The following is a 12,947-nucleotide window of genomic DNA, read 5'->3' as shown; positions in this document are numbered from 1 at the left end:
AGTTTGCAAATAGCTTTCTTTGTAAATACAGATGTTAAACTCCGAAGCTGTTCAGTTCAGCTAAAAAACTGCATAGTTCCCCTTTAAATATGGTCGGAAAAATCTGTAGTGAGGTCTGGAAATTTGAGTCTGGAAAAGTATGGAATTTTTAAATGTTCAGGATAAGATAAAAACACGGATTCATGATGAACATGATGACATTTTGAATAGAATAAAGTAAGTTAAGGACTTGTATTTAATGCTCAAAACTCTCAAAAAAATTCTCAAAACTTTTCAAATTATGACGCTACCCCCCACAGAGCTCGCTGAGGCCCTCTTGTGGACCCCTGTTGGAAACCGATGGCCTCTACAAAATATTTTAGTTATGAATATCTGAACATGCCGAAATAACTAAAAAAAACCCACCATATTCTAGCTTCATGCTTTTTTTAATCAACACTTGAATGTGGGTGTGCAAATTGTAAAATAAAACCTGAGGAAATTGTGTCTTTGTCAAAGATGGCTGGATCTTATTCAAAATGATGTTAAAATCACGGAGTAGATCGAGTCCATCAACTCCCCAAAGCTTCAGTCCTACAGCTCGTCCTGGGTCGACTAACATTACACGATTTTGTTTGAATCTGTATAGTTGTATAGCGCCCCCTACCGTATAACAGTGATTGCCCCAAAATTCAAAATGGCAGGGAAAGAGTTCAAAGTCCTCATTCGGTAATCGTGTCATACTGTAAAATGAAGAGGATCCATATAAATAAACAGCCAAAGGCAATGTTTTTAGAATATTTTTTTTTAAAAAGCCACAGAGTATTTCTAGAGACAGCGAGAAGATCTTTGTACAGAAATAAGCAACAACATAATTCTGCATATGCAATACAGTAAAACCTGCCGCTCAAATAATATTCCAGAGGCAAAAGAACAAATAAGACCAGCTGCCTATGCTAACCTATGACACTACATTACACAAATAGAGCTTTATATTCAAAACACAGGATATGTAAAAGTTCTTGAAATTGTTGAAAAAGTGCAATAAAGGTTTGACTGTCTACAACTTGATCGGTTATCCCAAATAGGTTGTGTTGTTTTTACCACGCTTTTTAACATGCTCCTATATTACCCAGAATTTCTTACAGGAGACATTAGATTCATAAAACAAAATTATGATTGCTGTTACATATTTTCTTTGGGTATAAGTACAGAACAAAACCATATCCAGCTGGGTAGGAACAGTTGGGTTTTTTTTTTTTGTTTTTGCCTCGCAGGTTGAGATTTTATACAAGTTCTTCATATGAAACGAATATAATGGAAAATAAAAGATGAGCACTGGGAGTTCTGCATAAAAGTCTTGTTGCATCAAATGCCAAGAATGTGGCCTGTAAAATCTCACAGTGAATGTCATTCATTCATTGAGTTTGTCTAAGCTCTGATAGAAGAGTTCAGACCAATGCAGCAAGAGGAAATCAACCATATAAAGCACTTTCAAATGTACCAAATTCATTCATTTATCATCATGTGAGAACCTGAAGTTTTGGAGTTTCAGCACCGAGTCCAGCATGTGTGACGGAGGTCTACGTTGTCAGCATTACAGAATAAATATCACAGTGTTGTGTGATAAACATTTCCCAGTTGAACTGATTTCTGCCATTCCACACAAATTTTAATAAGGCATATCTGAAGGGAACTCCCATTTAAAACAGGCAAAATGTTGAAGGGGAATTGCAGACTGCAAAAATTAAAATTGCAAAGAGAGGTCAGAAACATTACTGTGGTGACAACATGAGTCCGTATTAAACATATATACAAACTGATAAGTGTATATGCATATAAAACAATACAAAACATGTTTAAGAAAATAATAAGACATGGCACGTTATATGACATACAAAAGAGAGAGAGACATCAATCAAAATGCTTAATACAAAATGCCTTGCAGAAATAAAAAGGACGTTGTCCAACGTTCACCTCACTGGAACGGGGGGCAATATATATATATCGATACAAAAAAAAGACACAAATGAAACACTGTAAAGTGTGCCTTACAAGCACCAACACGTACACCAGCATATTGTAGCTTTCCTTTTTTTCGTAGGATATTAAAATGGTGTCTTTTGAAACGGTCTCCACTAAAATAAAAGGAAACATTTACGTAGGATGCCGAGAGAAAAATCGCAATCATCTCAATGAAGTAACCGCATGTCCGCTGTCCTCGTTTGATGGGTTTCTCCTTCCTGAGAGCAAGCAAGGTATCCCAAACGTTATTGTTTTTTCCTATCTCACTCTCCCGTCTCTCTCCGTTTAGCGAATGATTGAGAACTCCTCCGTGCCGAGCGTCCTCCCCGTGGCGGGGAAGGTCTAGTGTTATTGTGAGGATTGTGCTCAGGCTGTCGTGATGGCGTTTAGGTCCTTCATTAAGCCCTCCAGATGGGCCATTTCCTCCGTCAACTCATCCGTCTCGTAATTCTGAAGGAGATGAAGAAGGTTACTGCGGGGGGGTGGGGTTGGGGTGAGCTGGGGTCAAAGGGAACTGGGTTTTATAGGGGAAGGTCAATGGTACTGCAGAAGAAAAGCAGGAAATCAAATAGCACAGTTACATGCGTGGGGATGGATGAAGGGGTGTATGGTAGTACGGTGCATTATATCGGTCAGCATTCATTTATACAAGCAAAGTTTCCAAAATTAATTGTAATAAATACAGCCGTTAAAAGGGGAGAGCAGGTAAAGGTTTGAGAGAAAAGAAAAAAAACACGTTAAAATGGTATCATTGTATTGTACATTTACAATATTTAACAGTTTATTTGATATGTAACAGTGCATGGAACATTATAGTATGTATGCACTTGAAACTCCCAGGCCATTGGATTTGATGCATAATGATGAAATGTAGACTTTGAACGCAATGTCAAATGTAGATGGCTAACTTTTAACTCTTCATTATTCATTTTTTTAGATTAATTTTATTGCCACTGTATAAATAATCAAACTGGATTTATTATAATTTAATCTCCCAGACTTGACCAGAGATAATTACGGAGCCCCCCCCTAGTCCCACTTTGGCAAAAAAAAAAAATATTATATCTTGTGGCCTCAAGATAGTAACTCATGGCCTCAGTCAAGATACTAACTCGTGGCCTCAAGATAGTAACTCGTGGCCTCAAGATACTAACTCGTGGCCTCAAGATACTAACTCGTGGCCTCAAGATACTAACTCGTGGCCTCAAGATACTAACTCGTGGCCTCAAGATACTATCTCGTGGCCTCAAGATAGTAACTCGTGGCCTCAAGATAGTAACTCGTGGCCTCAAGATACTAACTCGTGGCCTCAAGATAGTAACTCGTGGCCTCAAGATAGTAACTCGTGGCCTCAAGATAGTAACTCGTGGCCTCAAGATACTAACTCGTGGCCTCAAGATAGTAACTCGTGGCCTCAAGATACTATCTCGTGGCCTCAAGATAGTAACTTGTGGCCTCAAGATACTAACTCGTGGCCTCAAGATAGTAACTTGTGGCCTCAAGATACTAACTCGTGGCCTCAAGATAGTAACTCGTGGCCTCAAGATAGTAACTCATGGCCTCAAGATACTATCTCGTGGCCTCAAGATAGTAACTCGTGGCCTCAAGATAGTAACTCGTGGCCTCAGGATAGTAACTCGTGCCCTCAAGATAGTAACTCATGGCCTCAACATAGTAACTCGTGGCCTCAAGATACTATCTCGTGGCCTCAAGATACTAACTCATGGACTCAAGATACTATCTCGTGGCCTCAAGATAGTAACTCATGGCCTCAAGATACTATCTCGTGGCCTCAAGATAGTAACTCATGGCCTCAAGATACTATCTCGTGGCCTCAAGATAGTAACTCATGGCCTCAAGATACTAACTCGTGGCCTCAAGATAGTAACTCGTGGCCTCAAGATAGTAACTCGTGGCCTCAAGATAGTAACTTGTGGCCTCAAGATAGTAACTCATGGCCTCAGGATAGTAACTCGTGCCCTCAAGATAGTAACTCATGGCCTCAACATAGTAACTCGTGGCCTCAAGTTACTATCTCGTGGCCTCAAGATACTAACTCATGGACTCAAGATAAAGTTAGTATCTTGAGGCTACGAGATAGTATCTTGAGGCCACGAGATAATATCTTCAGGCCACGGGTTAATATCTTGAGGCCATGAGTTACTATCTTGAGGCCACGAGATAGTATCTTGAGGCCACAAGATAGTTATATATATTTTTTTTAGCCAAAGTGGGACTAGGGGGGCTCCGAAGATAATTATAACACAAGCATATTCAAAAGTAACAGAAATGACTCAAGTGTACATGGTTTTGTTGTACACATACATGGAAGTTTGTATAGTGAGTGATATTCCCGATGTTTTCTAACCTCTGTAGTACAGAGCATTATAGAAGCAAAAGTACTCACACTCCCTGCATCTTCATGAAGTCTGATGCCTTCTGAACCATCCGGTGCACTTGGAACTATGACAGGCATAGGAGTTCTCGTCCTTCCCAATGTACCGATAGAGGCTGTTTTAACTGAGTGAGGCCCGGAAACAATCACAAGTCAGTGTCTGTCTATCTCCTTTTTTACCATTAAACTTTATACTATATACTATTCATAATAAAGATGTACAAATTGCATTTTTTCAGAGCATTTGGAGTGTGACAACTATTGGAACTGTACAAAGAACTGGTATAAATTAGTTTTCTATTTAAAAGACAAAACCTTTTCCATCAGTATTGGTAATTTGCCCTCCTATTCAGCAACTCTAAACTGTGGCGTCCCACAAGGTTCTATTCTAGGTCCTATTATATTCTCACTGTGTATGTTTAGGCTCATTTGGAGTGTGACAACTATCGGTACTTGCAACTGTACAAGGTACTGGCACACATTAGTTTTCCATTTAAAGGGGTGGTTGATTATGATTTCACTTTTCTAACTTTAGTTAGTGTGTAATGTTGCTGTTTGAGCATGAACAACATCTGCAAAGTTACAATGCTCAAAGTTCAAAGCAAAGGGAGATATTTGCTTTTAAAGAAATTGCTTTTTAAGGACTACAACAAACAGCTGGTCGGGACTACAAAACATTGCTCTCGGGTTAGTGACATCACTAACCTTAAAATTTACATAAATCCCAGCCCCGGGAAGGCGATTTATAGATTATCATGACAGAATATGCTAATCAATTACTAGAATATAGGCACATAAGATGCATAAATTCATCAACTAACCATACAGAATTATTGTCTGACTCCAGTTTGAACATAAAAGACTAAAAGTTTCTGAAATTTTCAGTGCATGTCTATGTGAGGTAAAAGGACACAAGCTCAAGAAGCTCCGCCCTCTGTTCCAGAGCAGCAGATCATTTGCATTTAAAGGGACGGACACAAAAACGGTGCGTTTTTGCTCACCCTCAAAAAGTGACAATTTTAACATGCTTTATAAAAAATATCAGTGGGGTATTTTGAGCTAAAACCTCACATACACACTCTCTCTTGGGACATCAAATATTATACCACCCCTTGAAAAGACAGAACATTTTCCATCAGTATTCAGCAACTCTAAACGGTGGGTCCCACAAGGTTCTCTTCTAGGTCCATTTATATTCACACTGTATACCTTTAGGCTCATTTGGAGTGTGACAACTATTGGTACTTGCAAGTGTACAAGGTATACATTAGTTTTCTATTTAAAGACAGAATTTTTCCATCATTATTGGGAATTTGCCTTCCTATTCAGCAACTCTAAACTGTGGGTTCCACAAGGTTCTATTCTAGGTCCTATTATATTCACACTGTATACGTTTAGGCTCATTTGGAGTGTGACAATTGGCACTTGCAACTGTAAAAGGTACTGGCATTAATTAGTTTTCTATTTAAAGACCGAACTTTTCCATCAGTATTGGGAATTTGCCTTCCTATTCAGCAACTTTAAACTGTGGCGTCCCACAAGGTTCTATTCTAGGTCCTATTATTTTCTTACTTTATATGTTTAGGCTCAATATTCCACAAACATTACTTATGCTACACATGCTCTCATTTTATAGCTTGGAATAGGGTAAATCCTGGTTGGCAATATACTCTGCCAATGAGATTACTAATACGATTAGCTTTCATTTAATTGAATGTGCCTGACTATGTTAAACATCTTTTATATGTTAAATGCCATTATTTCAGACACTGCAGTGCAGATTGGATCACCCAAGATAGATGTACATATCTAGTGTAAAAAAGGGTAGTTACCTGTCTGAGACAGCAATGGAGTGCTAGGCAATGCCGAGTCATACATGGGGTGAGCTGGGACGGCCGGCACTGCAAAACTCTTGAGAGGGTGTGTGGGACGAACGTGTGCTGTGGGCGTACCGAAAGCTGGCTCCTCCTCAGTGACTGAGCTGTGGTAGCTAATGTCTGTCTCTGAAAGGTCAGTGGTACAGGAGGGCTGCCCAGACGGAGGGAGCAGGTCGGCACTAGGGGTGTTCCTTACAGACTCTGTAATTACAACAGCACCTGGGTCAGCACATGTGAGGTTCTGCATGTGAGCAACCTTAAAGGGTTAGTTCACCCAAAAATGAAAATTAAGTCATTAATTACTCACCCCCATGCTGTACCAACCCCGTAAGACCTTCGTTCGTCTTCGGAACACAAATGAAGATATTTTTGATTAAATTTGAGAGCTGTAACTACCACATTGGCTCCTGACGGCCCAGAAAGTCAATGAAGAAAATGTTTAAATATCCCAAGTGACTACCGTGGCTCAACTATATGTTTATCAAGCGACGCGAATACTTTTTGTGCGAAAAAACAAACAAAAATAACGAGTTTATTCGACTATTTCTTTTCTTCCTTGTAGGCCAGAACGAGAATTCCTTAGATTTCCACGACGCATGCGCGAGATTTGCGATCTGCTTACACCAGCTTAGATCGCAATTCTCGCGCATGCGTCGTGGAAATCTAAGGAAGTCTCGTTCTGGCCTACAAGGAAGAAAAGAAATAGTCGAATAAACTTGTTATTTTTGTTTGTTTTTTCGCACAAAAAGTATTCGCGTCGCTTGATAAACATATAGTTGAGCCACGGTAGTCACTTGGGATATTTAAACATTTTCTTCATTGACCTTCTGGGCCGTCAAGAGGCAGTCCCTTAGGAGCCAATGTGGTAGTTATACAGCTCTCAAATTTAATCAAAAATATCTTCATTTGTGTTCCGAAGACGAACGAAGGTCTTACGGGGTTGGTACAGCATGGGGGTGAGTAATTAATGACTTAATTTTCATTTTTGGGTGAACTAACCCTTTAAAGACTGACCTAATTAAAAAGCCTGCTTAAAGTCAAGATGAATCCGTAATACATTTAACGTATATCTGAGTGAAACACGAAGTGAAAAGAGGCCTTTCCTTGGTGGACAAAATGATTTGATAAGTATGGTATGCGTCACCAGAAAGAAGTCTGCAATTTGACCAATTCGAAACAGATCAGAATCTTCATTCCATGTAGACTTCAAGAAAGTAAATAGGGTAACTTTTAATTTCATGTTGCCTTCAAATTGGTTAACCATCTAGAATGCCTTAAACCAGCTAAAAACCATGTAATACCAGCTACCACTTTAAGTTGGTTTCAGCTGGAGGGAATATGCGAAGTGATACAAGTGTTATGAGGCTTTTACTCGTCTAAAGCAAGTGCTGAAGAAAGAGGCATATTCATACAGAAAGATAATACAGTTTCACTACAATCCCTGGGTCACCAACCAAGTATACCTCCATTTTGAGAAGAAAGGAGAACATATCCCAGCTTCATCTGGAGAGACTCAACGTGGACGTAGGGCGTTAACAAAGGCCCACTAATGCACTCTCACCTGTGGACTCTGCCCTGTCTAGATGAGAGATGGGGGTGGCGATGGACCGTGTGCTGCTCTGGTGGTGGAGATAGCCGCGTGTCGGCGAGGCCAGGCTGCCCAAGTGATAATGATGGTGATGGTTATCGAGGGAATGGATGGGGTGAGCACTAATCACAGCTGCGAACGGACACACATAACAGAGCGCCATGGTTTAGACCTTGCACACAAGGCTATGAGATTATGGAGAGCATGGTGCATCTATAACATCTGCTCATGCAAACAAAGAACTACAGAGACCGAAAGACATGCTATGTTGCTAGGTTAAAGAATTATTGTAAGACTAGAAACATACTCTAGACAAATGCAGACGTAAATGCTTGTGGTGCTAGGAAACCTCTGTGATCAATAGATGTGATAGTTACCCGTTTTTATTTAGGTAGTAAACTATAAACATGTAGAAAGTTAAAATAACTTTAATTTGGTGGGCAATAAACCAAATAGCCATAGTTGACCTGAACATTTTGATGCATTTAGAAATGCAACAACAGCAAAAGACATTAGCATCCATGTACTTGAGTAGAGTATGTTTTTTGGCCTACAACTCCAATAATGAACTCAGGGAACCTTGTTTGAGGACTATATGTTATTCTAAAGAGCATAGACTGTTTAATATCCTAACTGAAAGAAAAGGGGTCCGGTCCCTGGTTCAGGATAATACACTTACGCTGAGGGGGTTGTACATCAAAGGGCATCATCATTTTAGGTCTCATTCCCCGACGGCCTGCCAGTGTAGACATGCTGTCCTCTGATTCATGGCCTGCAAATCAGACAGCGACCAGCTAATCAGATTGAGACAGGCTCCCAATACAAGAGCCCTGTGAAGACTACCAGCTGACGTCCTAGAGTAAGTTGCCAAGATCATGTGGTGTTTTTACTAATGCAGTGAGATTCTATTGATTGTCCATTAGAGGGCAGTGTAAATGCACACATCAGAGAGCTGTAGGAGTAGGCAGCAGCAGATGGATATCACCATTCATGCCACGAAAACAAAAGAAACAAGGCTGTGCGTTTTGTTTTTCCATTTTAAGCAAGGAACATGCCAATCTCAAGCAACAATGACAAATAGACGACATGACATTGAAGCATCCATCAGAAGCAGCAGCTGGAATGGTGTCATGGATGATGCAGCAGGTGTAGGTGGTTTAAAGACCCCATGAAATTGTTATCCATTTCTTTACTGTGTTGATGTATTTCCAAATGAAATTGGAAGTTGGATCTTTTTTTAAGTAGGTAATATCCTTAAGTTTACATCATAGCGTGGCAAAACAATGATTTACAACTTGGTGTTGTTTGGCTACGCCAAAAATACGCCAAAATATCTAGGAGTTTACTAGTACAGACCTTATGTAGCCCCGCCCCTTTTCAGCGAAAAGCTCATCGTGTTCAGTCTTCCGGTTTGTATTTCCACAGCATGAAGGTAAGATCTTACAAATTTTCTGTAAGATTACTGCGTTTACACCGCCAACATGACATCATGACTTTTGCGTAAACATACACACCACTTTCGAGTCAAGTGCCGCGTTATCTCTACGCATTTTGAGCTATCCGCGTGTACCCGCGTGTATGCGTACATGTCTACGCCATTAACGTCCGAGTGATTCCGCGTGTCTGTACACGCCGTCAAATGTCCGCGCGAAACGAATCTGGGGAGCGATCTTTTTTTTTTCCTAGGATGGTAAGGGAACAGTCATAAATGCCATTAACCCCAGTGACGGTTAGGTTTAGGGACGGGGTTGAGGTAAGTCATATATTTATATATACAGTAATAACGTTAAGTCAACGGCGTTCATAAACACGCTGAAAAGCGATTATGCGTGTTGATAGCACGCCAAAAATGGAAATACGAATTGGCTTGTCATACACACGCTACTTCATGAGCTCAGTCTGACACCGCGGACTAAAGTACCGGTCCGGTGCGGGAACATTATGTAGCGACGTTGAACTGCGTGCGACTGTTCCTCCCAGTCTGCGCGTTTGTTTTGAGTTTTGTATGGAGGAGATTCAAGCTGTGCTGCTTTTGTGTGCGATTGGTTTACTAACGAGGTAATTAACAAAACGGCAGAAAAGAAACGAGCACCCAAAGCGTATTCAGAAAGCTCGTAAGGCTAGATATAAAAGTAGTCGTTTGTTATCAGCGGACATTGACCGTGAGATGGATGGGACGAACGCACGCCATCGGGCAGAAAGAACAAGTGGTAAGAACCAATCAGCATGTTCAGCGCACAAGTCCCACCCCGAAAGTTCCCGAACTCTGCAAAAAAAGGGGGGGGGGGGGGGGTTGTGCAAACTGAGACGCAAAAGTATGTGAAATTCAATGTGGTATGCACTTCAGGCGGCTAGGAGTGCATACTACAACAACACCAAGTCCACGCGCCTGCGTACAACTTTCACCGTCAAGCAGACTTTTGCGTTTTTAACGTTTACACGGGAACGCGGCGGTGGAGCGTTTTAAAGATTTCCACTCTGGAGGGTGGTTTCACTTTTTTTGCGTTTTTGAGCCTCAAAAACGCCGTTGCCGTGTAAACGAAAGGTACATCCGATAAAATATTTTTACGTTTTCACCCGCGATCGTTCTCGTGTAACCTAGGCCTTAGACCCTGGTTCCTGCCATGTAAACACACCAAGTACCACCCCAAAGTTCCTGGGGAAAGTTCCTGATGTGGAAACACGGCTATAGATGGCCTTAACAGACTAAACTTTTTGGTTTCATGGGGTCTTTAAATCACAGTTCTTACCGCGGTACGAGTTACGTCTCTGGAGCATAGGATCCATTGAACCGTCAACGGGGGTGATGTCTTGGGAGGATCGGGGGATTGGCGTGTCGGTCATTACTGGATTGGTTTCGGGCGATTTGTCAATAGGCTTTAGCTCCAAACGTTCGTGGTGGATCCAGAGGTCTGGTGGCTTCAGATCTTTGGAGTTGCCCTTATACTTGTGGGATCCATTGGTGGACTTGCAGGCTGCACGTTTCCTGGAGATCATATCAAAAGAGGTTGAGGTAAGGTTGTGGCAAACACATTTACCCTTACGCCAGGACTTAGGACTGCTCATCATTAGGAGATCTGAACTTGAACTTACTTCTTCTGCTGTGTTGTGGTACGGCGTGTACACAGGAAGGCGCCAACAACCACCACAATGATGGTAAATGCTCCCACGGACACAATGATGACAATAACCAGGATGTGGTTATCACCAGTGCCAGACATGTCTGGTTTCCCTGAATCGTGGAATGTGGTTACAATGTTACAAGGAAAGGAAAATGTATCAAGACAAACTGTTGCTTTGTCAAATTCTTGCCTGAGAGTTTTTAAAGGCTTTAATGTTTATGACAGAACGACCTGACAGACAGAAAATGAGAGGGAGTTGGTTGAGTACTATGTGGTTGCTAAGGCGTTGGTAAGCTATTTTTAAGTGTTTACAAAGGGTGGTAAAATGTAGTTGATAAGGTGGTTGCAAGGCACTGCTAAGGTGTTGCTAAGTGGTTGCTAGGGTTGATGTTAGGGACTAGTGTAACCTTGTTTGGTGATTGGTGGGGCACTTCGAAGCTAAGTGTTTTCTAGGTTATTGATATACTGTTGATGAGCATTGCTAGGTGCTAGCATTACCAGGTGCTAGCATTACCATGGCATTGTTATGGTGTTACTAAGGTGTTGCTAGGGGTAAGGGATGACTAAGGGATGGAGTCGCTAAATTGTAGCAACGTGTTTGCTAGGGTGTTAATATGCTGTTGATAGGGCATTGCTAGGTACTAGCTAGGTTGTTATTAAGGTGTTGCTAGGTTGTTGAACTAATCTGTGATTTCTATGGAATTGCAAAGCTGCTATGCTATGCTAAATTGATTATGTTCTTTTTCGGGCGATAAGGACTATTGGGTGGTAGTTATCCCAGACAGCAAACTGACATTGAATCAACGTGGAAACGACGTCTCTCATGACATTGAAACAACGTTGATTTGCTCATCGAATTAACGTTGAACCAACGTCAGACGCGGCATTCGTCAAAGCTAAATGAAATCGAAAATTGGTTTGCTTTCATAACGTTGAAACAACGCGTTGATTTCAAGTTGATTTTCCGTTAGTTTTGAAAGAATGACGCGTCTGACGTTGGTTCAACGTTAATTCGATGAGCAAAACAATGTCAGATCAACGTTGTTTTCGATGTCATATTTCCACGTTGATTCAATGTCAGTTTGCTATCTGGGTTGCTAGGTGCTAGCATTACCAGGTGCTAGCATTACCATGGCATTGCTATGGTGTTACTAAGGTGTTGTTGTGGGTGGTTGATAAAGACTAAGGGATGGAGTCGCTAAACTGTAGCAACGTGTTTGCTAGGGTGTTAATATGCTGTTGATATGGGAATTGCTAGGTACTAGCTAGGTTGTTATTAAGGTGTTGCTAGGTTGTTGGACTAATCTGTGATTTCTATGGAATTGCAAAGCTGCTATGCTATGCTAAATTGCTATATGTTTTTTTTTTCGGGCGATAAGGACTATTGGGTGGTAGTTATGGCATTGCTAGGTGATTGGTAGGGCACTGTTAATCAATAATATACTGTTGATGAGCTTTGTTTGGTGGTTGTACGCCATTGCTAGGGTGTTATTAAGTGCTATTACGGTGTTTCTAGGCTGTTGGGGGCTACCGAGTGGTTGCTAGTGTGTTAGCATGTTGTTAGTAGGGCATTGCTAGGTGGTAGCTAGGTTGTTATAAAGGAGTTGCTAGGTTGTTGGGGGCAACTAAGTGGTTGCTAGTGTGTTAGTATGTTGTTGGTAGGCAATCGTAAGATGCTGCTATGGTGTTGCTATGTGCTTGTTACCTTATAAATATGTTGCTAGGTTATTGAGGAGGTTGCTAGGGGATACCAAGAGGTTTATATGGTATTTGCTTGATGATTGGTGTGGCAATGCTAAGCTGGAGATAGGCGTTTTCTGAGCAATGGTAGATGGTTACAAGGTGCTGCTAGAGTGTTAATACGTTGTTGATAATGTGTAGATGATTGCAAGATGTTGTTGCTAGGTCATTATTAAGGTGTAGCCAGGTTGTTTTGGGTGGTTGCTAGGGACTGGATGGAG

The 12,947-nt window shown here is 41.2% G+C and overlaps 1 protein-coding gene across 9 annotated transcripts in view; it reads right to left on the bottom strand.

Moving 5' to 3' along the window:
• Positions 1 to 768: 768 nt before the first annotated feature.
• neo1a (neogenin 1a) overlaps positions 769 to 12,947 on the bottom strand; it is a 198,149-nt gene continuing 185,970 nt past the window's right edge. For 5 of the 9 annotated variants that reach the window (XM_089135315.1, XM_089135354.1, XM_089135379.1 and 2 more), the window contains 7 exons: positions 10,958 to 11,096; positions 10,615 to 10,850; positions 8,544 to 8,636; positions 7,838 to 7,996; positions 6,232 to 6,477; positions 4,412 to 4,524; positions 769 to 2,454 (listed from right to left, as the gene is read on the bottom strand). In XM_089135315.1, coding sequence (XP_088991441.1) covers positions 2,371 to 2,454; positions 4,412 to 4,524; positions 6,232 to 6,477; positions 7,838 to 7,996; positions 8,544 to 8,636; positions 10,615 to 10,850; positions 10,958 to 11,096 — 1,070 coding nt within the window. In that variant the 3' untranslated portion in view covers positions 769 to 2,370. Of the gene's footprint in view, positions 2,548 to 4,411; positions 4,525 to 6,231; positions 6,478 to 7,837; positions 7,997 to 8,543; positions 8,637 to 10,614; positions 10,851 to 10,957; positions 11,097 to 12,947 lie in introns of all 9 variants that reach the window. The other 4 variants (XM_089135430.1, XM_089116323.1, XM_089135450.1 and 1 more) reach the window with 4 other exon arrangements.

The sequence above is a fragment of the Pimephales promelas genome, chromosome 1, assembly GCF_988280905.1.
Source record: "Pimephales promelas chromosome 1, fPimPro1.hap1.1, whole genome shotgun sequence".
In the NCBI taxonomy this organism is placed as follows: Eukaryota; Metazoa; Chordata; class Actinopteri; order Cypriniformes; family Leuciscidae; genus Pimephales; species Pimephales promelas.
The sequence above is the reverse complement of the archived record's forward strand: the minus strand, read 5'-3'. Positions and strand labels throughout refer to the sequence as shown.